General features: G+C 38.9%; 2 protein-coding genes across 3 annotated transcripts; one reads left to right on the top strand and one right to left on the bottom strand.

Moving 5' to 3' along the window:
* Positions 1 to 456: 456 nt before the first annotated feature.
* On the bottom strand, positions 457 to 6,498 carry LOC111337954 (serine/threonine-protein kinase pim-2). Its single transcript, XM_022944347.2, has 8 exons — positions 6,200 to 6,498; positions 5,776 to 5,887; positions 4,704 to 4,851; positions 3,668 to 3,759; positions 3,290 to 3,337; positions 2,722 to 3,094; positions 758 to 937; positions 457 to 636 (listed from the first exon to the last, which is right to left on the bottom strand). The coding sequence occupies exons 1-8, from the start codon at positions 6,367 to 6,369 to the stop codon at positions 536 to 538; spliced, it is 1,224 nt and encodes a 407-aa protein (XP_022800082.2). The 5' UTR covers positions 6,370 to 6,498; the 3' UTR covers positions 457 to 535.
* A 298-nt stretch (positions 6,499 to 6,796) lies between these two features.
* On the top strand, positions 6,797 to 24,399 carry LOC111337971 (ATP-dependent RNA helicase SUPV3L1, mitochondrial). Of its 2 annotated transcripts, XM_022944372.2 has the most exons (19): positions 6,799 to 7,431; positions 8,513 to 8,590; positions 12,135 to 12,245; positions 13,298 to 13,412; positions 13,574 to 13,742; positions 14,340 to 14,451; positions 16,070 to 16,147; positions 17,029 to 17,120; positions 17,578 to 17,629; positions 17,787 to 17,921; positions 18,336 to 18,429; positions 18,590 to 18,730; positions 18,934 to 18,997; positions 19,691 to 19,771; positions 20,340 to 20,408; positions 21,023 to 21,133; positions 21,637 to 21,785; positions 23,361 to 23,557; positions 24,198 to 24,399. In XM_022944372.2, exons 1-18 carry the CDS (start codon positions 6,918 to 6,920, stop codon positions 23,554 to 23,556), a joined length of 2,361 nt encoding a protein of 786 aa, XP_022800107.2. In that variant the 5' UTR covers positions 6,799 to 6,917; the 3' UTR covers position 23,557; positions 24,198 to 24,399. The 2 variants fall into 2 exon arrangements, with proteins under 2 accessions (XP_088584166.1, XP_022800107.2); XM_088728040.1 differs by lacking the exon at positions 23,361 to 23,557 and having other exon boundaries at positions 6,797 to 7,431.
* Positions 24,400 to 24,424: the final 25 nt, after the last annotated feature.

The following is a 24,424-nucleotide window of genomic DNA, read 5'->3' on the forward strand; positions in this document are numbered from 1 at the left end:
GTTGCTGAATCAACAATAGGCTTTTGGTTGGTTAAAACGAGCAAATTGGCGGATGTACAAAAAAAGACGAGAGAGGGGGCAAGCGTTGACGAGTGTAATCGACGTTTATCAGCCGCTCGCTTTTTTACGCTTCTCCGCCCACAATTAGCCTCGACTAGGGTAAAGTACTTGTAGAAGCATCTCTTCCTTAACAGGCAGTACTTACAATACTAAAACAATATACGTAACCTACCATTAATACTGATTCAGTAAACTACTCTCAATATGTTGATTAGGATGTTTTTCATTGAGTGGTTTACACTTCATGTACGCCACTTACAACACCTTGCGGACAATATCTTGTTTTGTTACTTTTTTTTTCTTCTTTATCAATGCGAAGTGAAAGACTCGACTGTCAGAACTTAGTTACAAAACCTACACCGATTTATTTTACTTATTTTTTGGTTTTCACAATCCAGCTCATTCACGTACTTAATAGATAATGTCCTCGGAAAGGATTTCTAGGTAGTGTTGATAGAAGCAGTGCAGCAGTATTTTAGTCTGTTCCGACGAGCCATGGGTGTTTCAGAGTTTGCTTAAGAGTTGGGCGATTGCCTGGAGTTGTGTCCAGCAGCGAGTAGATAAGATCCTTTGCGTCTGTTCAAAAGAAAACGAGAAACGTCAATTGATAATGTCGACCTGCATTCCCGCGTCAAAGGCCCTAACTTAAGATTTTACAGAAAGGAAAGAAGAAGAATAAAATCAGCAACTAAAATACCTGTTGAGAGATGTTGGGGCACTGTAGGTGGTATTCTGAGGGCCAGATGCGAATGTTTGAATGCTGGTATTTCTGGTGATAACATGTCCACAAGTAGGATTCCCATTTGCCAAACCGTACCCTGACAACCGTCGTATTTCTTTGATTGGCTGTACTCGGGAGGCATGTAATGAGGTGTGCCTGAAATAGAGCCAAATAAAAAAAAAAAAAAGGAATAATTATAAAGGAAAGCAACTGTTTAGACCCAAGTTAGGGTCAAGTTAAGGAGGTGCTGGGACACTGGATAAGAGAGTTGCTGCTTCGAGGGGGTTTTTGAATGGAAATTAAACACCGTTGTCGGGAACCGCCCGTCGCAGCATTCCTTATTTTATTTAAAAATGTTTTGTAAAAGGTAAACGTAAAACGCGCTTAATTTGCGTTGGGCTAAATGGAAAATACTTAATGTGGAATTGTTTCTGTCGCTGTGTGTCTGTCAGGTGACATTAGAAATTTGATGATAAATGGAAGACGAGCCGCTGGCGAGCATGTCACCGATTTTAGTTGCCAATGAATGTTTCGCCAATCATCCGTTAATCTGTGAAGGTGTAGTCTGATCGTCCGGGTGAGTGTAGTCCTGAGAAGGACTGTTGTCGGTGGTAGTGACTGACGTTTCGACAACCTGTGCGGAAGTCATCATCAGAGTCAAGTGAATGATTGTTGTCAGTAGAATGTTCTTATTCCGGTTCGTGTGAAATGATCGGTTGGTTTGCCGTGATGTTATTGGCTGTAAGACTCAAGTGACGTAAGTCGGTCGTGATTGGTCTGTTTCGATCTGTCGGTAAAGTTAGGTCGTTCTTTTTCGGTCGTTTGTGATGTTTATGTCGTGAATGAGTCGTTTGTATGGGGCGGGTAGTTGTTGACATCTGTTTAGGGGAGTCTGTTCTAAGTTAGTAAACCAGCTTTCCAGAGTCAGTCGTTGAAAATAGTCAGTGCTGTAGATTAGGCATTGCGCAGAGTCCCAGTCAATGTTGTGGTTGGTAAGTCGATGGTGTTCAGCAATGTGATTGCTGGCATCACCTTTCCTCGTCGCCCGTCTGTGTTCAGTCAGTCTTGTTGTGAGGTTTCTGCCAGTCTCACCGATGTAGGAGGCTTGGCAGTCGGAACAATTGATCTTATATATCGTTCCCTGTCTGTTCCTCGGTTCGTCTTTGTCTTTAACGACTAACCAACGTTAAAGACAAAGACGAACCGAGGAACAGACGACCGAAAAAGAACGACCTAACCTTACCGACAGATCGAAACAGACCAATCACGACCGACTCACGTCACTTGAGTCTTACAGCCAATAACATCACGGCAAAACCAACCGATCATCTCACACGAACTGGAATAAGAACATTCTACTGACAACAATCATTCACTTGACTCTGATGATGACTTCAGCACAGGTTGTCGAAACGTCAGTCACTACCACCGACAACAGTCCTTCTCAGGACTACACTCACCCGGACGATCAGACTACACCTTCACATGTAACCCCCGGGTTCAAACCATTTACTGCATCCGTTAATCATCGTGCGGCCCGATGGGCCACATTGCTCGTAAGTAGGCTTTACCTACCCTTACCTTTTGCTCGAGTAGATATAGAGGCAAGAATGTTTGAAATAAAAATTCTTTAGTTTAATCATCTTTCTCGTTTTCTTTACAATTTTTTCTATTTAACGTTAAATGTTGCTGATGCATTCGTTGTAATGGATCCTCGTATCCGTTTCAAACATTTGGACTTTTAGAGGATTCAAGACTGGGTTTGTTATTTGCAATCATGTTACGTCCTTCAATTTAACAACTATAAGCTAAAACGAGCTGAAGAATATCGATTGCTTTACATTGGCTGTACTTTATTATAGAGCAGCACCTTTTAACTGAGTTTCAATGCATTTAACTTGATCGATGCGGTAAAAGAACTCTTTCGTTACCAATCTCACCTCTGAAATGCGTGAACGGCTCAGACTGGACCTCAGATGCGAGACCGAAATCAATCAACTTCGCTTCATCAGTGCGCATGTCCACTATGATATTCTCTGGCTTAATGTCGCGGTGTAGAACACCATTCTCCTCGCAGCTGATGTTGGCCCGCAGGATCTGGGCAAAGTACCGCCGCACTTCATTTTCTGTCAATGGTTGGTCCAGGTTATCTCGCCCGTGTATGACCTCAAACAGGTCCTTACAGTCTTGAGGTCTTTCCATGACGTATACATAGAATTCATCAGTGACGATTACTTCGTATATTTCGATCACATGACGGTGACGTGCCTGGCGCTGAAAGTAAGCCTCGGATGGAATTTCGAAGCCATTCATCTGCAGCAAGAAAGGAGAGAGAGGGAGTTATTTTGAATGATTCATCAATTAATTCAAATCGATAAAGAAAAGCTTGGCTTAGAGATGAATTCCTGCTATTTTAGGGATAAGAAGGGATACTGATATTTGTAATTTATAATAAAACAAAACAAACACGCTCCATTAATTTCTAATGATTACGTAAAGTTTACCAACCTTTTTAAATTCCTTGACTGAACTTTTCTGAACGAACTTAAGCGCCACCTGTTGAGATGGCAATAGATTGTTATTTTATTCCATCTTTTTTGTTAAAGGAAAAAGCTTCTTGCTTGAGGAATCTTAGTAATTTACGGTATCAGGCCCAAGACAAAATATAAGACGAAATTGCGCACTTTTTCTCTAATTTACTAATATTTTTCTTCGAAATTGCATCTGATTGGTTGAGAGGATGAAACGAGTTTTTCCCACCAATCACAGAGCAGAACCAAAACCACCTTGCACCGCGACACGTTATAAAAAATCGCCCATTAGACGCGGTGAGTATGCACCTTTAATCGAAAAAAAAAAACTGTATGCAGTATGAGATTAACTTACCGATAGGTTGTCGTTGATGCGTGTCGCAGAGATGACCAGACCGAACGCACCAGCTCCAAGTACTTTTCCAAGTTCATAATCCCTAAACTCAGCTAAAAAAAAATTCGCAAATTAGAATAAAACTGTGTTACAAATCATTGCGCAGCTATTAATTCAAATAAATCGTACAAGTAAAAAGTAAAAAAAAAAAACCACAAGAAGCCTAGCCTGCAGTGCAGGTGTCTTATTAGCGCAACTTAACGTTAAAAGCGCGCGATCGTTTATTCACCGGGCATGTTTAATTTGGAGTTAGAGTCGACGTTAGGGGAAGGGGCTCAAAAGACTGCACTCAACCCACTACCCTCACCTCCCCTTTTTTTTTTTTTCACTGTTCACCTGCTACAAAATTTCTTTCTCTCTCCAGCCTTCCACTTCTATTAACCGCCCCCCGGTTAGCTCAATGGATAGAGCGCTGGACTGTTGTGCGGGAGGTCGAGGGTTCGAGCCCCGGCCGGACCAACACTCAAGGTCCTAAAATAATTGAGAAGAATATGCTACCTTTCTATAACATCGAGAAATGGTTAGGGACGAATAAATGGAGGTCCCGTCTCCTGCAGGGTTAGGGGTAGGAGACGTTAATTTCCCACGCACGAGATTACTGTGCGATGGATGTCCTCCCCTGGGGTGGGATGGGTGGGTTAGTACATTAATTGTAAAGCGCTTTTGATCTGTCATTGTAAATAGCGGTCTATAAGAAATAAATTATTATTATTAAAATCAAAGATGACAGCCATAATTTTCGCTGAGAAAATACTGATTAAATATTCTTTCTGCTCTGCAGGCTACAACAAGCCGAAAGTTAAAGGGTAATTTTTCGGTATCTTGGTCGGAAAACATGTGAATAGTTCAAGTCTCTCTTACAAGAATCAAAACGCGGCACATATTCAGGGTCTTCTATAGTTGGGACAGTGGCCATATGTCTGCCTGCGGGAAGCGTCCGGCCGGTTAGGATTGACCAAGCTCATAAACTACATAATTTTTCAACATTTTAGCATACCTCGAAAAGCTGTTTCTTTTATGTATTCCGGTATAGGTATTTCAGAGAATTTCGGTTGATCATTCTCACTAGATTGACTGGACTCACTGGATAACGAACTGTCGCCTGACAACGTGAACCTCATCTCTGCATTTACCCAGTCAGGCTTCTGAAAAAATAAAAAAAATAAAAATAAAAAAAATTAAAAAAAAGAAAAGATTTGGTATAAGTCAATTCAGGTTTGTTGTAGAATAATGACGATTCCAAATGAGGAGCCCAAGAGACCGTGACACCTCCCTTTGAATTTAAAACAAAATCAGTGACTTCAGGGGGTATAGGGTACTTCTTTTTGCGGCCTTTATTCACCGGCTATGATTGTCGACCTGCCGGGAGCAAGTCCCATACTTTGTTACACAACTTCTGAGTATTAAGTAGGCAAGTGTTCTACTTCACGATTGCATCCTAATGTATTCTTCATTTTCCTGAATAATATCCTATCAAATTATCACTTATTGTTTATTCATTTCCACGATAAGAGAGCATTTTATTGCAGGACCTAAATTGTGGAACGATTTACCTCTAGAGATTAGGAAATGTACTTCAGTGGCAACTTTTAAGCAATCCCTTAAAACTTTTTTATTTAAGTTAGCATATAGGTTATGAGATTCGTTTTGTTTTGAGATGTTTGATTTATATAGTAGATAACTTAGGCTATATTTGAATTATATTGTATATTGTAGATATTTTATATTATATATTTTTATATTTTATATTGTAATTAGGTAGCGCTTTGGACAATTATTGGATTTTAGCGCTATATAAATAAAATTATTATTATTATTATTATTTATTATTTATGTCAGTGTTGTTTCGTCATCGAATATTATCCCTCTCGGCCTTTAATATCGATTTGAAACTGAATTCCTTTTTGCAAATTTTTGCTCTTGAGAGCAAAGTTTAATAGCATTTAATAATGTGTTGAGTTACCAGGGTACCTAAGAATGAGCTAAATGTGGTATCCTCGTGGAAAAAGTTATCGCGTCATGGCCTAAAAAAATTAAAAAATCAAAAATGCTTAAGAAATCCATTTTACCTCATAATCGACCGACAAAAAGCTGTCATAACTACTTTTCTCTTTGAGGAAGTTTTTGTCAGACTCACTCCAAATGCGTCTCAATTTATTTCTAGAGAAAAAAAGATTAAGAAGAAATGATTAAATTTTGAACGCGCTTTGTACATACGTCTTAGATGCCCTTTTTCTTACCTCTGGAATTTCGAAATTTCCAGTTTGTTTTTCTGTTCACTGGCCCAGCGCTGCGAAAAATAAGAAAAAGAAGTTTAAGATAAAGTAAGATGACAATCGATATATAGGAAAAACGGTGATAAAACATATGGAAACAAATTCACAAAGAATACCATTTCTAGTCGAGTTTCGGGTTGTTTTCTGTAATAGTAGTAGTTGGAGGGGGGATATATACCAGATATCTTTTTTATATTTCAATTGAATCAAACGTATTTCACTCACCTTTTTTTCTAAGCGTCTTCTTTTTGCAGGGGTACTTGATTTCATCTTCGATTTACGCTTTCTTTTCAAGCGAAAATCTTTCGACAGATTCGGATTTTGAATCACACTTTTCTTGGCGCGTGACTCCGCTCTGTTTGATTTGTATCCTCTTTCTTCAGTCATGATGCACTGATCCCAATTGATATACTTTGAATCCACTCAATACGGTAAGCGGATCAGTTTGAAGGGGACTCAAACACTGCCCACGGCAAGCGAATTTTTCCGAAATAGATTATTTGTATCTGGAACCATAGTTAGTAACTATGCTGAAACATCCAAAATAAAACAGTCCACGGTTTGTGACGTTTTTGTGATATCTTGCGCGCGCTAGTATTTAACAGCGCGCGCTAGAGGGCGGGCTAGGGCTAGAGGAGGGATTCGTATTTTCCCCAAGAATGCAATGAGAAAGAAACGTCCTACAGTGATAGTTCATTCTTTGATTTCGCTGTGTTATTTGCCCCTCTGAGTCCGTTGATTCCGTGGTAAGGATGGATGATTCAGAGCCGAACCAAGGGGAAACTGGTTACTAGCCTGATAGTCTTGACCCAATCTCTCACAACATCTGTCAAACAAGATGGCGGCTGTCGCAATCAGAGAGTGTGTCTCTTCGTAAAAACGCCGGTTAGGCAAACATCAGCACATTTGCCTCTCCCACAGGATTCAAAAATTATATGGCATTTTGTAACGTGATTAGTATTTGCACCTGGAATCGTTTTAATTCAAGTTTATTACGTCACTTTGGTAAAAGTCGCGTGTCAGACTGGAGGACGTTACTTCATCAAGCATGTTACGCACGTTTCGACTCAAGACAGACTTCTTCTGTAGAAAGTTGTGTCGTGCTTTCCAGACATATTTCTACATTGAACAAGAATTCTCTACGTTTCACTTGTCAAGGAGAACAGAAAGGAGGGCTAAACATAAATAATTGCGGCTTGCATTGCTCAAAGACGTGTTTACAAGAGAATGTTGTTAGTGCGACCCAACAAACCGAACAAGATCTGGACACAAAAATGAGAGAAGATAAAGAAAAAGCGGAAATTGTTTATTCATTGGACGAAAATTCTTCAGGAGAAAAAGCAAGAATTCAAGAAAGTTTAGACGACGCGTCTCTGCGCTCGAGTTGTAGCGAATTAAGCGAACGTTCCACTGGTGATACGGAAACTTGCTCAACTCCTCTTACAGCAGGTTTGTAAATGCTTTGTAAAACCTGAAAAGCAGTATCATGCATGGGGATCAGTTATTGAATAACCCTTAAGTCAAGTCAATGAACACTGTGTAGCAGTTACCGCATGGTGCTTGTCTAGGGGAATAACTGTTATGTAATCAGATCGTAATGACAACCAATCATATGATGGGTCTGATAAATGGTCCACATTTGAGCTAAAGCTAAGGACAAACTAGAAATTCTTACATGAATATCATGCTGAATTTGATCCTCAATGAAAATTACAAGTTCAATATTGCCAATTTCCAAATGGCCTCTGGCCTCTTTTTCAAAGGGAGTCCTGGTGCTCATCCTTTCATATGATTACAAATTGTCATTCACATGCAAATTGAACTCATTTTCACAAGAATGGTTGAGCAAGGTAATTAAAAAACAGCCTATAAACTTGTAATTTGTGTGAATGTCAGTTGTGATTTTCCCACTGATCACAGAATGCTGCTCTCCACATTTGTTCCCAGGCTTCATTTTGATACATCGCACAGTACAGTCACACAGCTTAATTATCTGACTGACACTTGTCTGCTGTTTCATAGAGACAAGTAAAGAACATTTCACTGTTGGGCAATAATCTGGTGAATGCTTACAAAATGGACAGCATACATGAAAATTTATTTTTATGCAGATCACCCTCAACAGTGCATTAGGCACACCTGGTGATTTTTGCTGATGGCCACCAAAAGTCAAATTCAATCCCTAGAGTTTCTGCAGTATATCCTACTGGCCAACCACATGCATGAAACCAGTGCTTCCTTCATGCAGTACAAAGTGGAATGTCAAGTTTAACTTAGTCAATTGGAGATGCACCAATGAATGTTGGTATCTTAGCAACTACACACCTACCCCTCCCTAATTTAATTATCAAGTGATAACAGGTTTGGGTTAATGTTGGATTAGGGGAGGGGTGGGTGAGCAGTTTCTCAGATCCTGACATTCATCCAGATGCAGTAACACTCATGGAATGAAGATGATGATCAAAGCTCTCTGATTCTGTGTTCAATTCTTGTAGTAACAATTTATTATTTATTTTATTTTCTGTGACAGAAACCCTGGATAAATTCTTAGTCAACTTCTTTGATGACATGCAGGTTAAAAGAGCTGCCCGTGAAAATGGTTTATCAAGTAGGGACTCGAATTGACTTTTCATCTTGTTTATTTTTTTAAGGTCTTGTTATTGTTCCATACTGTTAGTAAAGTTGTTTTGAGGTCACATAGCTTTTCTATCACTTAGACCATCTCACTGACAAGCTTTCCTGTTCTGATAACCTGTTTGCAAGATAATATAACGGAATCGTAATGAGAAGTTACAAGTTAATCACTTCTGGAAGTTAAATGGTTAAAATAGCTATTAAGGATGACAGCACAAAGAGGGGAGGGCATGACGAGGGTGTGACTTGGCCGGGGGGTGTTGCTACTGGGGAATGATAGGACAACGAGATAATATATTAAGAGGGCAGTTATATTATTTGCCCTTGTCTGTGTATTCATTTACCATCAAACCGACACCGCGGAAATACGTTTTGGTGACGTCACAGTGGTCAGTGGTCATCAACATTAGGCTGCCAAGTGCTTCCATGTGTTTGTAGACTGAGTTCGATGAAAACATCGGCCTTTTGCATGGTGTTAAGTCGGAAAATATCCATGATACTTCTCCCTCTTTATTATGGTTGATCCTTTGAATGAGTTTTTAATACTAAAACCACGTCTTAACAAATAGCGGTACAGGGGAGTCATTTTGTTTGGAGTTTTGTGCTGTTTGCTGACTTTAGCTGGCCGTCGTTACGAAGTGCGATCGTGGTTCGTCAGTCGCCCTCGCCTTCAGAATTGTCAAAAACAGCGATAGTTATCCAGACAAAGCAAGAGATTAGTTCTGTAAGATAATTTTCCAGCGAGTCTGAAGACTGGTTGGATTTTTAAGTGTTATTAGCATGAAGCGATACACGTAATTATTGAGTTGTGAAACTATTCACACTCACTTTGCGCCGACGTGCGACGTGCGGTGCCTTTTCATTTTGGAAATCATTCGCTTGGTTGATAATTTTACTTTTCTAGACTGATTTTTCGCCATTCCACCTTTCTGATTTTCTGTGCCTTTAAGAACGGGTGTCCGTAACGCTCGAAACGTCAGCTTTTGTAATCGTTACGATTGCCAATTAACCATTTCAACTTTGCTGATATATCCAAATTAAAATATGAAAACATTTGTTCATTTCATATACTTGCAGTTTTATCAACAAGTTATCTCTCATGAACAGAATAACGCCTGACTTAAGCTCATATAATGGTGATGTTTACAAAGCGAGTGGAAATCGAAGACATTGTGATTTGTTTGAATTTGAGACCGTCCAACATGATTGATTCATTTACAATTTATCTTGAATTAAGTCTTAATTGATATTAATCGATTGTAGATCTCCATTACTTGTCTTTGGTACGTTTGCTTGTACCTGTTACCACAACTGCTACTTTAATTTCCCAAACAGTTCTATTTGTTTTACATGAAAGCATTTTCAATGAAACCCACTTTTTTATTATTATTATTATTATTATTATTATTATTATATTTTTATAACTCAGTCATTTGAAACTTTTACAGGCACATGTATGTTTACCTGAAGTATATTCCACTATCTTGCATGTGCATTGCATTAATTTATGCAAATAATTAACTACTCTTCTTCAATTCATTTTTTTTAGATTAGCTTTGCATAGCTTTACATAGTTTCCATGTGCTTAAGGAATCATATAAATCACATGCTCTGAAGCACTGTAAGGATAATTATGATCCCCATCAGTAATAAATTACATTATATCTCCACACTGAGAACATCATTATGAAACATTCCTATTTGACTTGTAACCATTTTTTTTTTCAAGGTGGCAAAATATATGTATTGCTGAAACTCGTTGAGGATTTCTTATTGACTACAACTAGCGTAGCCATACCAGTGCTCCCCTTCCCTGTAATAAGTTGGGAAAAGGACATCTGCATGGTGCTATCATTGTTCATGTTTGGGAATATCCCATCCCTGATTTTTATTTGACTAGATGTACACAGGCTAATTACAAGCTTTTGGTTACTCCTCATGACTTACTGTTATCTGAGAATTGACAGCTGACTTAATCTAATCAATTTTCTCCTGAACAAATTTTAACTTCATTTGTTTGACTTCAGAAAATACTTCTGATAATTTCCCTCTGACATTTTAATTTGGAAGATTAATCATCATAATCATTATGTTCTTTACACCTCCATAAACACCCAACAAGAATTCTTTGTTTATAACCCAGGCAGCTTTTGAATATAAGAAATCAAGTTTAGAAGATAGTTGATTCATTCAAGGCTGTTGCAATATGAGAAAAGTCAATGCAGTGCTTTATGCACATTGATTAAATTATATTATAATAATTATTTTACCTTACAGTAGTTTTGTTTCTTAAAAATTTGTTTTTTAGTAGTACCACGATGGTAATGTTACTTTGTGAATCAGGGAGCTAAATAAAGCAGAAGTATTCTGTTAGCTCAGTACATTTTATGTTGCAGATGGCATTAAGTTAGTAAAGAAAGAAAAGAAAAAGCAAAAACAAATAAAATAAAATGATTAGTGAGGGAAAAGCAGCTTAAAAAAAAGACATACTATTGCTTAGAAATAAAATTACAGCATTCAGAAAAAAAATTACAAACTAAGGTGGAAAGTGAAAACTTCTTTATTATCATTATAATTGACATTTTGTACTTAAAGCATACCTCAGTTTATTTTTCCTCTAGTTGAGCCAGTCTTTGTACTTTTGGGGGCTTCAGTCCTATGCATGTTACAGTCGTAGGTTTTTTGGCCAACTATGATACATACAGTAACTAGTGGGGATAGGGTGGCCGTGCTACACGGGCATGTTTTGTCTTCTTTTCGGCGAATCTGACCGAAATGCCGTTGACATGCCGATTTATACGGTTCAAGCCACTGCTTTACAAACCTGATGGTGCAGTGTCCTCGGATCACCGCTTCAACCATTCAAATATCGTCTCATTTTTAGCCTTGGTGCATAAGCTCTTTTATAAACAAAACTTAGTTGCCACGGAGCCGCCGCCAGCGAAAAACAACAATTTCATATCATGTGCAACTTCAGTTCGGCTTTGGCAAATTATATAATTGAGCTTAAGAACTATCCGAAAGGTGAGCCGAGTTTCAAAGCTAAGTTTACAGTATTCTTACTAAGTTTTGACTTTTTACGCTGTCGATATGACTCACGGCAAAATACATTGTAAAATTTATCGGCATTTCATGGTTTCGTTGAGGTGTCCGCTGACCATTAAAATACTGTATCGTGCCCTAAAAAACGTATTTCCGCAGTGTCCATCAAACCTCTATTTAAGACAATTTTAAAATAAGGAATACCTCTTTCCAGCTGCTCACATCATTTTTGAATTTCATCTTTCCTAAACTCCATACTATACAAGAGAAACCAATGATAACGTATACTTTTGTAACATTCTAACTCTTGAGTATTGGTATACATTACATCTTGTGAAAAAGTAGTTTCAGAAATTGTACTCAAACATTGATTGCAATTTGATTGTTATTGATCATTGCATCAATACAAAGTCAGAATTTTTTTCCTTAAGAATTTTTTATCTTGTAATAACTATGTTTATTTTACTCTGTATCAGATGCTTTATTTAAGAGAATCTTTCAAGAGTTCAAAAGGAAAATAATTTTGCAAGTGGAAGATGGGAACAAAGAAATGCTGAAACTGTTCAGTTCATCTTATTATAATGCCAGTAAGCTATGGATATATATATCTTATTAACCAAGCGCCAGGACCTTACTGGGAGAATATCGGCCTGAGGTCTTGACAGCAGGGACTGAGTGGAGCGAGGTTTGTACAAAAAAGACCGAGGGCCAATATTCTTCCAGTACGGTCCCGAGCAAGCTTTGTTAATAAGATATTTATTATATGACTGAAGTTCAAAGGGACACAAGTGTGGTATCATTTGGGACCATTTGGGACAGTGCCCGGTCCAATACTGAGAGAATATTGACCGGCAGTAGAGCATTTTGATTGGTTGAATTTAGTTATTGACCCTCTGACTGCCTGATTCGTGTAATAAATTAAAAGATAACCTCCATTTGGTACAAAAATTAGGGCATTTCACAAATTATGTTGACCAATGTTTTTAGCTTAAAGTTCGAGGGTAAATTTGAGCCATGGGAAAGTAAATTTAGTTCAAGTTCATGTGGAGTTTGAGTTAGCTAATTTAATAAATGACTAGAAATGTGGGGTGAAATCCAAGGGAAATTGGACCTTGTTTGAGTTAATGGGGGTTTCAGTTAACTGGGTTTGAGTTAAGAGGGTTCTTCTATACACCGCCTCCCGGTTAGCTCAATTGGTTAGAGCGCTGGATTGTTGTGCGGGAGGTTGAGGGTTCGAGCCCCGGCCAGACCAACACTCAGGGTCTTTAAATAACTGAGGAGAATGTGCTACCTTTCTATAATGTCAAGAAATGGATAGACATTCTAGTGTTCTTGGATAAGGATGAATAAACCATAGGTCCCGTCTCCTGTATCTTTAATTAGATAATTTGATTAGGTAGGGGAGGTTAAAGAATGCACATCATGAGATTACTGTGATGTGGTTTGGCCTGGTTATTGGGAATTGGGAGGAGGGGACCTCTGTAAGAAAAAAAAAATTCGCCTTTGTTGATTGTTAACTGCCATTGCCATTTACAGGGAACAGGTTAGCCATTCCAATGAAATGAGCCCAATCATGATAAAATCTTTGGTGTATTCTCTTCTGTTTTCATGAAATGTTTGTGATTTTGATAATCTACAGATTACATGCAACAACTCTTCCCGTTGTTCATGACATATGCGCAGAAAGTTCATCCCATGCTAAACAGTATTGCGGAAGTGAAAAAGATATCAGACTTGCGTGGACCCACTGATTTGTAAGTGAATTATCCTCACTTTACTAAGCCCTAGGTCCTCTCCTTCCCATTTCCCGAAGAGTAGGTACTTGTTCCCCTGATTTTTTTCTGTCATAGCCTGTTACTAGTAATTACTTGTTAAACTGGAAATCATACATTTTATTTTGTTTGTTTTCTGTTAGGTTTCCTGAAGCTAGAGCAATGAAAAGGAAAATCATTTTTCATGCTGGTCCAACAAACAGTGGGAAGACTCATGCTGCTATTCAGAGATTTCACGCAGCTTACTCTGGAATTTACTGTGGTCCACTACGGCTTCTAGCAACAGAAGTGTTTAGGAGAACAAACAATGTTGTAAGTCAAAGCAAATAAAGCAACTGCTGCATAATTAGGCATATTTGATAGTTTTTACTTCCTATCTGCCTTTTCTTTGTGGCACCTTTTCCATTCACAGAGCAGCTCCTCCCCTCGTAGTCAGCTGCTGGTCACAGTGTTTGTGCTTTACTCCATGACCTCCAGTCTGTCTTTTTTTCTTTCTTTCGATCCCAATTGTCTGTCTTTGGGTTTCACTATTATGGCGCCTTTTTCTCTTTACTTACAATTTCCATACTTGACTTGAAGAGAATTTCTATCAGTTACAAACTTTTAGTGTCAATGTATCTAGAACAGTTATACCTCTGAGCTAATTGGGAACACTTTATTTTGCCTGAATTTGTGTGGGTGTTAAGAATAATGAAATTTCAGCAAGCCTCACTTTTTAAGTCACAATTTCATCAGAATGTCAGGTCTTGATAGCCGATCCAATTGTATAAAGTTTCTCAGTTATGCAATTCCACCTAGTTATTGTTACAATTATTAATGGAAACTCTCTTTTTAGTTACTTATAATCAAATCCCCTCAGTTACAGTGTCAATAATTGGCTTAGTTATTCAATTTTTATGATTATTTAAGGGAGTACCATGTGACCTGTTGACTGGCGAGGACAGACAGTGGGCAGTGTCACCAGATGACCCATCTAATCACATTTCATGCACTGTTGAGATGTGTCTCACGAAAAGACCTTGTAAGTAATGAGACTGATATAGGTTGTACTTAAGGAAAGCTCAGGTGCATAAGGTGACTTACTATTGTCTCTGAGGGACTTTTAGTTATGTTTTTATCAAAGCCAGGGTTCGACACTTGGCTACCTGCATCACTAGCCACTGGGCTAGTGATTTCTAAAATTTACCAGCCCAGAACACAATTTGGTAGCTTAGATCAATATCCCTTGAGGTCTACTTCAACCCCAAACACGCAAACCTTCCTCTAAACTTATTGGCAAAGTCTTTCAAAATGATAAAGAATGGCGTTTTTTCTTTTGTTGTGATAACATAATGTGCTATTTAGGGAAAAAGGTAGGTAAATTTCAAGTGCGAGGTGATCGTGCGAGGCGATTTGCAAAGCATCGCAACATTGGTAGGGAGAAGACTGGGGAAGACATTGACCATTAAGCACAGAGTCTGGGATCTAGCAATGTTTACAATCGACACGCAAGACAAAAAAAGACGCCAGGGTCCAGTTGTTTAAAGGCCGATTAGTGCTAACCCAAGGTTAAATTTTAATCCAGGTTTCTATATTCTTTGTTCAAAAGCTGTTTTGGGATAATTTTTCCAATTCTTTTTAGCTCATTCAATCATCAAATTGTAAACAAGTGGAAATAAACTGAATTTTCTTTTAAAGCTTTCGGATCTGAAATCTAATTTCACACTAACAGTGGGTTATCTTAACCCACTTTTGAACAACTCGACCCAGAGGATGAAAGATTTATGCCTTCTTTGTTGTTATTATCATTACAATTTAAACTTTCTTGATTTTTTTAATCAACTGTGAGCTTCAAGTAAACTAATTACATATAATTTCTTTCAATTTTTCTACTAGCCAACGGGCTATTAAACATGGTTTCTTACTAGCCCGACCAAATTTTTACTAGCCTTAGGCTACCAGGCTAGCAGAGATGTCGAACCCTGAAAGCTTTTGAAAGCTGATTTGTAAGACAAGGAACCTTTGTCACATGGCAATTCTTTTACAAGCTTAACAGTTTATTTACAGAAGTCACTGAACACACCATTAAAAGCCTTAATTGTCTTTGAGACAATTGCTTAAATAAAAGGGGTACAATGTACAGTCAAGAAGTTTTGCTTTCAAGCAGTAAGCTTATAAAATTTGTGTGATCACAGTGAAGAAAAAACACCTTGTGTATGTTATGAAACTAGTTTGTTACATTCAAAACTCAAACAGATACCTTCCTTTCTTGCTCAGTCTCTGTATTAGGGGGTGGGGGTGTTGTGTGTATGTATGTTTTCCTTATCTATGGTATCAATTATACCAGAGGGAGACAAAGTATTTATAATGAGTGGTTTGCTAGCAGGACTGCCAAAGTTATTGGGGTGTGTTCTTTGGCAAGACCATTCACTGTCCCAGAGCCCCTCTCCTCCATGGAATATTATGGTACTAATGAACAATCAAGAAAAAAAATGGGGGGGGGGGAAGGGGTTGGGAGTTCATCCCTGTCTAGGGAATGGAGGAACCATGCTCCTGTTGCTTTGTGCTGCAGAAACCAGAATAAGCTCAGGCAGCAGTGAGCCAGCACCTTGTTAGATTTTTTATTGATTAATGTTGTTGATTGTAAATCCTTTGTTTAGTTGATTGCGCTGTGATTGATGAAATCCAGATGATGAGAGACACAGAACGAGGCTGGGCCTGGTCACGAGCTCTTTTAGGTGAGTTCAAACAAATTAGAAAGGATCCCTTCCAGGAGCTGGGAGATGCAGTAGATTGGCATGCAAACTTTTGGATTTACTACCCTTCAACCCCTAAAAGTGGCTAGCATGTTATTTCTCCCAACAATATCACCCGTGAATCAAACATTATGGTCAGGAGATAAAAGAAATACTTTTACTTGCACAGGCTTGATATGAATGCATCTCATGCCTGAATATGTCCAAACTATTATTGGGTAATATATGAACGATAGCCTTTATTTGGCGCGAAAACATATACGGATATTTGTTCGCGGACATGATCTGTTCCAACATGCGAACAGTTTTGCAAGAGCGAAGCTCGAGGAAAACTGTGAGCTTCGAGGAAAAGATGACGTCCAAGGACAAATACCATTCCGTTCTTATTATAGAGGCTATTGTGTTCAGTATCCTTCAAATATTTTGCAACGCGTGTAAAAAAATGTTCACGAACAGCTTATGCAGTGTGAGGTGTTTTTTCAGGGTTCTCTGGTACGACTTAATGAACAAGGAAAGATTTCCTTTCCTCTGTAACAATCACAAACTCTATCTAATCTTGGATTAAATTTGAAACGAAGACCTATCGTTGTGGACGTAGGTTTGAAAATTGGGGAATAATTACTCGGGTGATATACTCGGATATCCACCAGTTTTAGCTGCGTTTAAACGAATTGTGTGCGAGCAAAAACATTCGGTGGATCATAAAACTAGATATTCACTTATTTTCAAACACTGCTCCAGTACAGTTTAAGCCGGGAGAGCACTTTTCTGTTGTTACAGGGTGATCTTTGATGCAGTGTTATGATGAATGTAAATTACAAGGAAATCGTTTATGTTACTTTATTCTGCTGTCATTTTACCAGGTCTGCTATGCGCGGAAATACATGTTTGTGGAGAAAGTTCCGCCATAAATTTAGTGGAAAGATTAGTGTCTTCGTGCAATGATGAATTAGAGGTAAGTAAGATTTTCTGTACATGGCAAAATTTCTCAAGTTTGGAGACCAACGACTGTAGTACCACTGTCCGTTGAAAATGTGCTGTGTTCAAAATGGTACCTTTCTTTTCGGGCATTTTTCTGCAATTTCTATAACTGTAGCTTCTCGCGAGCATCGCTTTTTTTTTATAGTTTTACACGACTATACTTTACTAAGATGGACGGACAAGAGTACCAAACAGACACAGAGAAAAATGTATGGGTTGAACACCATTTCAGAGGTACAGATTTATCGCTCAATTGGCATTGCGACAACACATGGGCTGAATATTGCCTGGTGCATGCTCCAACTTGGAACGTGATATCACCCGAAGTTTTCTCTAAAACAGTCTAGAGTGCCATGTGAAATAATGAAATCGACATAAATGGAAATCCAGCCGTGGAATAAGTTGCTTTTCTGTTGTTTTTATCACAACAGATTCGTCATTATGAGAGACTGTGCCCTCTGGAAATCAGCCAGCGTAGTCTTGGTAAGTCATGAAACAGATTGTGTTTCTTTATTTCGTGTTGCTAACTGACTGACCTAGAAACTACTGAGAGACGTGTTGCCTGAGTTGTTGCCATGCGTGGATCTTGCTCAAAAAGTAACCAGTGGCTGCACTGAGTCGTGATATGGTTTATTTTTAGATGGGAATTTCAAAAGTATTAGAGCTGGAGATTGTGTTGTCGCGTTTTCTCAGTGGGATTTGTACCAAGTGCGAAGACAGATTGAAAGACAAACGGACAAGAAGTGTGCCATCATTTATGGAAGTCTTCCGCCAGGTAAGTAAACTTTTTTTAAGTGGAAGGAGCTTTGTAAAACCCAGAGGTTTCAATGAAAACTGGTTACAGACGGTTAACCGCTGCTTATAAGACCTCTCACGGCAGGCTCTTGTGTTTTTTTTGGGTTTCACCTCAGGCTCGGTCGCCGATTTACACCATCGGCAGCCGTTTGTGGAAAACGTTATGGAGACCCCTAAATTCTATTGAGATTCTATTTATATCTAATAACTTTTCCTTTTTTCTCTATAGCAATAAGTGAATAAGTTGAAATAGATTACTAAGGCGAGATACGCAAAAAAATACCGGTGAGAACTCAGACAGGCAAACGCCTTTTCACACCGGCCAAAGACTATTTTACTTTATTTTCTTTTTATGTGACAAGTGTTTAAAATTTCCCTTCTCGATTAACTTCAGCCACAAAATTGGAGCAAGCAATGAAGTTTAATGATCCAACAGATGAGTGTTCTGTACTGGTATCCTCAGATGCTATTGGAATGGGGCTGAACTTGTAAGTCTGTCAACTGAATTGTACAACTGTTGGTCTATACTTTGAGTTAAGTTTATCCGCTCTAAATCATAGATTCTAATTAGTTTTAAAATTATCACCCATATTCATTTATTTATGTATTTTGAATTTCGCTCGTCATTTTTCCCCTTACCATTTTCAGGAACATTAGGAGGATTGTTTTCAGTTCGCTTAGGAAATTCGACGGCAATAGCATGGCGCCGCTAACGTCCTCCCAAGCCAAACAGATCGCTGGTCGCGCTGGGAGATATGGCTCGGCTCATTCTAAGGGAGAAGTCACCACGTAAGAAAGCTGCTTATTTTCTCCATGAAAAGAATTTTCAGCTTTGAGTAAAAACAGTTTCAGACCAAGTAGGATGTATGTGGTTCTCCTTCGAGCTGAACAGTATTTTAATTTAGAAACCTAGAAACGAATCACTCTGAATCCATTTCTAGCTCCTTTTGCCTACCAATACTGACTGAGCGACTTCCCTTATCTCGAAACAGGGTCAGTAAATACGACTCCAAATCTCTTAAAAGGCTGATGAAAGAACCTATAGAAGATGTGAAGGTAACTGCTGATAGCGAATGTGATGGTCGTTTGATGCTAAGGTCTCTTTCAAATAGTTTCATGCTGAATGCTTGCGTTGAAATTATCTTCGGTATTCCTCTGTAGAACGAGCGCAGCCTGGAACCTAGTGTCACAATGTACCACGTAACATGCACTCCTCTTTCAGTGACAATTAGTATCTTAGGTAGAAGCATTGTTTGGCTGAACTCTTCCCAATTGACTTTGCGTCACAAGATTTGGCTCGACAGCTGAATTTATAGAACATCTCAGGTTCGGATCTCTGACTTGTTTTTCCAAATTTGGAAAATCATTGATGAATGATCCTTGACACGCAGTGACAAGAACTACGCAGAATAATGCAATAATATTAGAATTTCCATTTGAAAATATTCAAAAATTTTAGTCGTGTAAGCTGAATTAGAGGTAAATTCTGTCGCTCGAATCTGCGCGTTTAGCGTTTCGAGTCCCTCCTTATTTGTAGGGATGTTTTAAAGCTAAAAGAACCGCCAGCTTGGGGGAGAACGGCAAGAAGAAACAAAGGCAAACCATAAAAACTTTATGTATGAAGCTTCGTACAGGGTCTGATAATAATGAGTTTTCAACAGTACTAAGTTATTAGGTTGCATTCTTTAAATCTTTTATAAATGATTTAATTCTTCTTTTTTTTCCTCTCATTTTTCCTTTTTCCTTCAGGCGGCTGGGTTAGCCCCCAGTATGGAGCAAATAGAAATGCTCGCTCAACAACTCCCCGGTGCAAGTCTCTTGAAGTTATACGTAAGTCAATGACGTATCTTAAATAATCCGACATTGCTAGGGTTTAGCTTACATTGCGCTGCTATTGGTGTAGAATTTCGCGCCACACTCTCACCAAGTACCGTGCACTTTGTCGCTCGCGCTTCAATCGGTTTACTTATGCTTACGTTTAGTGTGTGTTATTTTTCTTCTCTCTGGTTGGTCGTAAGATTGCGTTGGTTCTGATTTTGGTTTACGAAAGGTATAAAAATGCGACAAGCTTTAGCGAGAAGATGCGGTAAAATTTGACTTAGATGGTTCTAATACAGAAAATGATTAAACTCGAAGGTAAAAAAAAATTTGATCTTGTAGTGTAATCGTACTTCTGCTTAGGTCGTGGAAACGTCAGCCACTTTTACTGACGACGGTCCTTCTCAGGATTACACCCATACGGATGATCAGACTAAACGAATAAATAGTCCTTACACCGGGCAAGACTTGTTTGCGAGTTCAGTTTGTAAGACACTAAAGTTGTCAAGTGCTTTTTATTGGTTATCACAGTTTGTTCTTTAATTCTGTATTAAATATATAAATTTTGTCGATATCATAGGAAATGTTTGAAACTGTGGTTCAATTGGATGGTGCAAACTATTTCATGTGCGACTTGGCAGATCCAAAGGTTTGATTATTATATTTTCAGGTACAACAGTTGTTAGAATTGACCTCAATGGCCCCAGTTCAGCATTGCTTGCGTGGGATCTGCAATCGGTTCGAAATTGAATTTCAGTGCGACGACCAATCACATTAAGACTCATCATTCCTTAGCCAATCAGAATCTGCGCGATCAAATGAGTGATTTCGTCTCACGTTCAAATATGTGATTTCGTCTCAGTTTTTCCCGCGCTTGGCGCGGATTGCGTGATTCTTGCTGATTGGTTGATTGCTTGGGTTGTGTTTGATATGACTGACCAGTTATGAACCTCGCTTTTTTTTTTTTCATGAGCTTCAAGATAGTTTGAAATGCCCTGCTCCTCATTTTGAGCATCTTAATTTGTTTTTCAACTTCAATTTTTCCGCAGCACGGAACGTTCGAAGCAATGCTGATTTTAGCATGTTGATGTCAACTCGAAAATTTTCCTAGGCCCATATGGCATCATTATCAAATGAGCAGGGAATGGGGACAAGGCTCTTTAGATGGTCGAGAAAGTGAATACACTTAGTTCTCTGAGGACTTTTTTTTACTTGTTTTTATACTTTTGTTTTTTGTTTTGTTTCTTTTTGTTTCTTTTGTAGTCTATAGCCAGAAAACTAAGAGGAATTCCTTTGCCCATAAGTGATCAATATGTTTTCAGCACCGCTCCAATCAGTGTGAAAAAGTCGATTATCATTGATCTTGCCAGAAAGGTACGATAATCCGTTGTTGTTTTTTTTCTTTACATTCCAAGAATATTAAGGCGGCAATATTTTGTATTAGCTATCCCCGCTTTCATTAGTTACCCTCGAAATCCCATTGTGATTTTACCAAAAGTCAGCGGTCATGCTCTCTCTTATTGTAAAGAAATAAAATCTCTGGTTATCATTCAGACTACGTTACAAAGAGCACGACATGAAAGAACTTCAATTGTTGTCCAGTAGATTGATAAATTGCAACGCATGAAAGCAGTACTTTGTAACTTTGATTTGAAAGATTCAACAATAGACCACATTTTGTATCGGTTTACGGTCGTATGAACCATGCAAGCTGTTACAGAACACGAGAAAAGTACGAAAACAAGTTCATGAAAGGTTGCCATGTCTCCAAGTATCAAATTTCCTCGGTATCTACTAAATTTCCTTGGATGCTAGTTGTTAAGGAGTGCTATCTTCGCGCGATGGAAGTAAAATAATCCGGATTCTGTTCCTATAAGTTTGCAGAGTGTTTGAGTAAAGATTCCCCAATAACAGCTTCAAAGCTCGAGACGTTTTTAATCTGGCCGCGCCAAGCTCCCCGGACGCTGGACCAGCTAAAGAATTTAGAAACGTTACATGAAGGACTCGATCTATATCTTTGGCTGAGGTAGGTTCATCAATAAAGGATCGAGATTAAGGTTAACACTTACAACTGTCCGGCTCCGCCATTCACTAACTTTTCCAAGAAAATTATGCCCAGGAAAGATAAAGGTAAAGGTCTCTATTTCTCTAAACAACATACGTGTTTAGTTACAATTTTTGAGGTTGAAATCAGACAGGCGCCTCTGGCAGCCGTGTTTAGTCCGTAGCGATTTCACCTACCCCCCCAACCCACCCCAGGGAGGACATCCATCACACAGCAATCTCGTGCGTGGGAAATTAACGTCTCCTACCCCAACCCTGCAGGAGACGGGACCTCCATTTATTCGTCCCTATCCGAGAAGACTAGAATATCTAACCATTTCTTGATGTTAAAGAAAGGAAGCATATTCTTCTCAATTAATTTTAAGACCCTGAGTGTTGGTCCGGCCGGTATTGAACTCTCGACCTCCCGCACAGCAGTCCGGCGCTCTCCCAATTGAGCTAACCAGGCGGCGGAAACCAGTTAGTGTAAGAGGGATACCCTTGGGAGTAAGGTTTTTATCTGGACTCCAGTCTCTCACGTCCGTCTTCATTCATTGCAACGCCCTAAAGGACTTTTTCATTCGATAGCATAGTCTAATATTCCGAGTACGCCAGACAAGACTGTTGTCGGTAGTAGTGACTGGCATTTCAATAAACTGAGCGTAATTTCTCATGAACATCAAGTCTCTTGACTCTAACAAAATTACCTCGGAGAGGTTGCCTCTCATCCAAACGATTACACGATGTACCGATAATCCTGAGGTTAGACTGTTTACTAGCAGTGGCCGTCTTGCCATTTTTTCCACTAGTGGCCGTTTTTCCATTATGTCCACTAGTGGCCGTTTTTCCATTATGTCCACTAGTGGCCGTTTTTCCATTATGTCCACTAGTGGCCGTTTCGCCATTTTGTCCCCTAGTGGCCGTTTTGCCGTTTTGTCCACAAGTGGCCGTTTCGCCATTTTGTTCACCAGTGGCCGTCTCGCCATTTTGTCCTCTAGTGGCTGTTTTCCCATTTTGTCCACTAGTGGCCCTTTTTCCATTTTGGCCACTAGTGGCCGTTTTGCCATTTTGGCCACTGGTGGCCGTTTTGCCATTTTGTCCATTAGTGGCCGTTTTGCTGTTTTGTCCACTAGTGGCCGTTTTGCCATTTTGTTCACTAGTGAGCGTTTTGCCATTTTGTCCACTAGTGGCCATTTTGCCATTTTGTCCACTAGTGGCCGTTTTACCATTTTATCTACTAGTGAGCGTTTTGCCATTTTGACCATTATTGGTCGTTTTGCCATTTTGTCTACTAAACGCCGTTTTGCCATTTTGTCCACTAGTGGCCGTTTAGCCACTGTGTCCACTACTGGCCGTTTTGCCATTTTGTCTATTAATCGTCGTTTTGCCATTTTGTCCAGTAGTGGCGATTTTGCCATTTTTTCCAGTAGTGGCCGTTTTGCTATTATGTCCACTAGTGGACAAATGACATGATTTTGAGACTGAATACTGCGGGTTAGCCTACTTTGTTCAAAACCTGTCTCTATTTTATTTGTTCTTTTTTCGTTTTTCCTCGTAGTTACCGTTATCCTCAAATATTTGTGGATACGGAAAATGTATGCAAGATGCAGGAGGACTTAGAAAGCATCATTGGTGAGACAGTTTCATCCAGTACCTTCGGTGCATCCACGTTTAGTCTACAGTCACGAAAAAGTCGCAAGAGAAGGTTCCACGATGCAAATCTTATCAAGTGGATGAATTATCAAAAATTTTAAGGTTATATTTTCAAGAATTGTATATGTGCCTTGACTTAGTTTACTAGTTCCAGTTACCTTGGCTTTCTGCATCTTTTAATTTCGTATTCTAACTGAAATGCTAAGTAGATTAAGTCTTCAATTTCCTCCTTTCTCTTTGTCCTTCCCTGCTGTGCTCTGTTCAATCGTATTCAGCCTGTGTGGTGTCCATGTTTAATTAACAATTGTTCATCGAAGTAGAGGTGAATAATTGTTTAAGTATATACCACACAGAAACAAAAAAGTAATAGTTTAGTGCCGTCAAAATGACGAAAAATGGTCGGAAATTATACTCTTGGTGCGCGATTTTGGTCGTTCGGCTGTTCGGATGTGAGTAGCACTTATCTGTCACTTTCGAACTAGGGAAGGTGCGAACTAGCCAATCCGCGCGCGCGAAGAGCAATTTTCACCACTGTGGTATATTCTGACGTTAGATATATCATGCAATGAAGCCAAATTTCTTCAACCATGATGATAATTGATGAATTAACTTTCGGTGAATGAATCATGAATCATAGTTCGAACTCAGTTCTACTGAAGACCGAGCTTGTTTCAAAGTTAAAAAAAAAAAGTTGTAAACACTTTACTAACAAAGCTCTTGATCTTTATATTTGATTTTTCAGAGGCTCCCCGGTTTGTAAATGTTGGATAACTTCTTCGCCGATACATAATTTACAGAATCTTAAAGTACGTCCCGCGTTTTTCCCACACAGAAGGAAAGAGATGGCAGTAAAGAAAGGCGAAGATTTGAATGAAGATGTGCGTTGTGGAATTGTCGTGTCAAATGGGTTTTGTATTCATAAGAAATAAAAAGTATACTTGTCATTTTTCTTGTGCTGAATTTTAAATA

This window comes from Stylophora pistillata, chromosome 1 (assembly GCF_964205215.1).
Source record: "Stylophora pistillata chromosome 1, jaStyPist1.2, whole genome shotgun sequence".
Taxonomy (NCBI): domain Eukaryota; kingdom Metazoa; phylum Cnidaria; class Anthozoa; order Scleractinia; family Pocilloporidae; genus Stylophora; species Stylophora pistillata.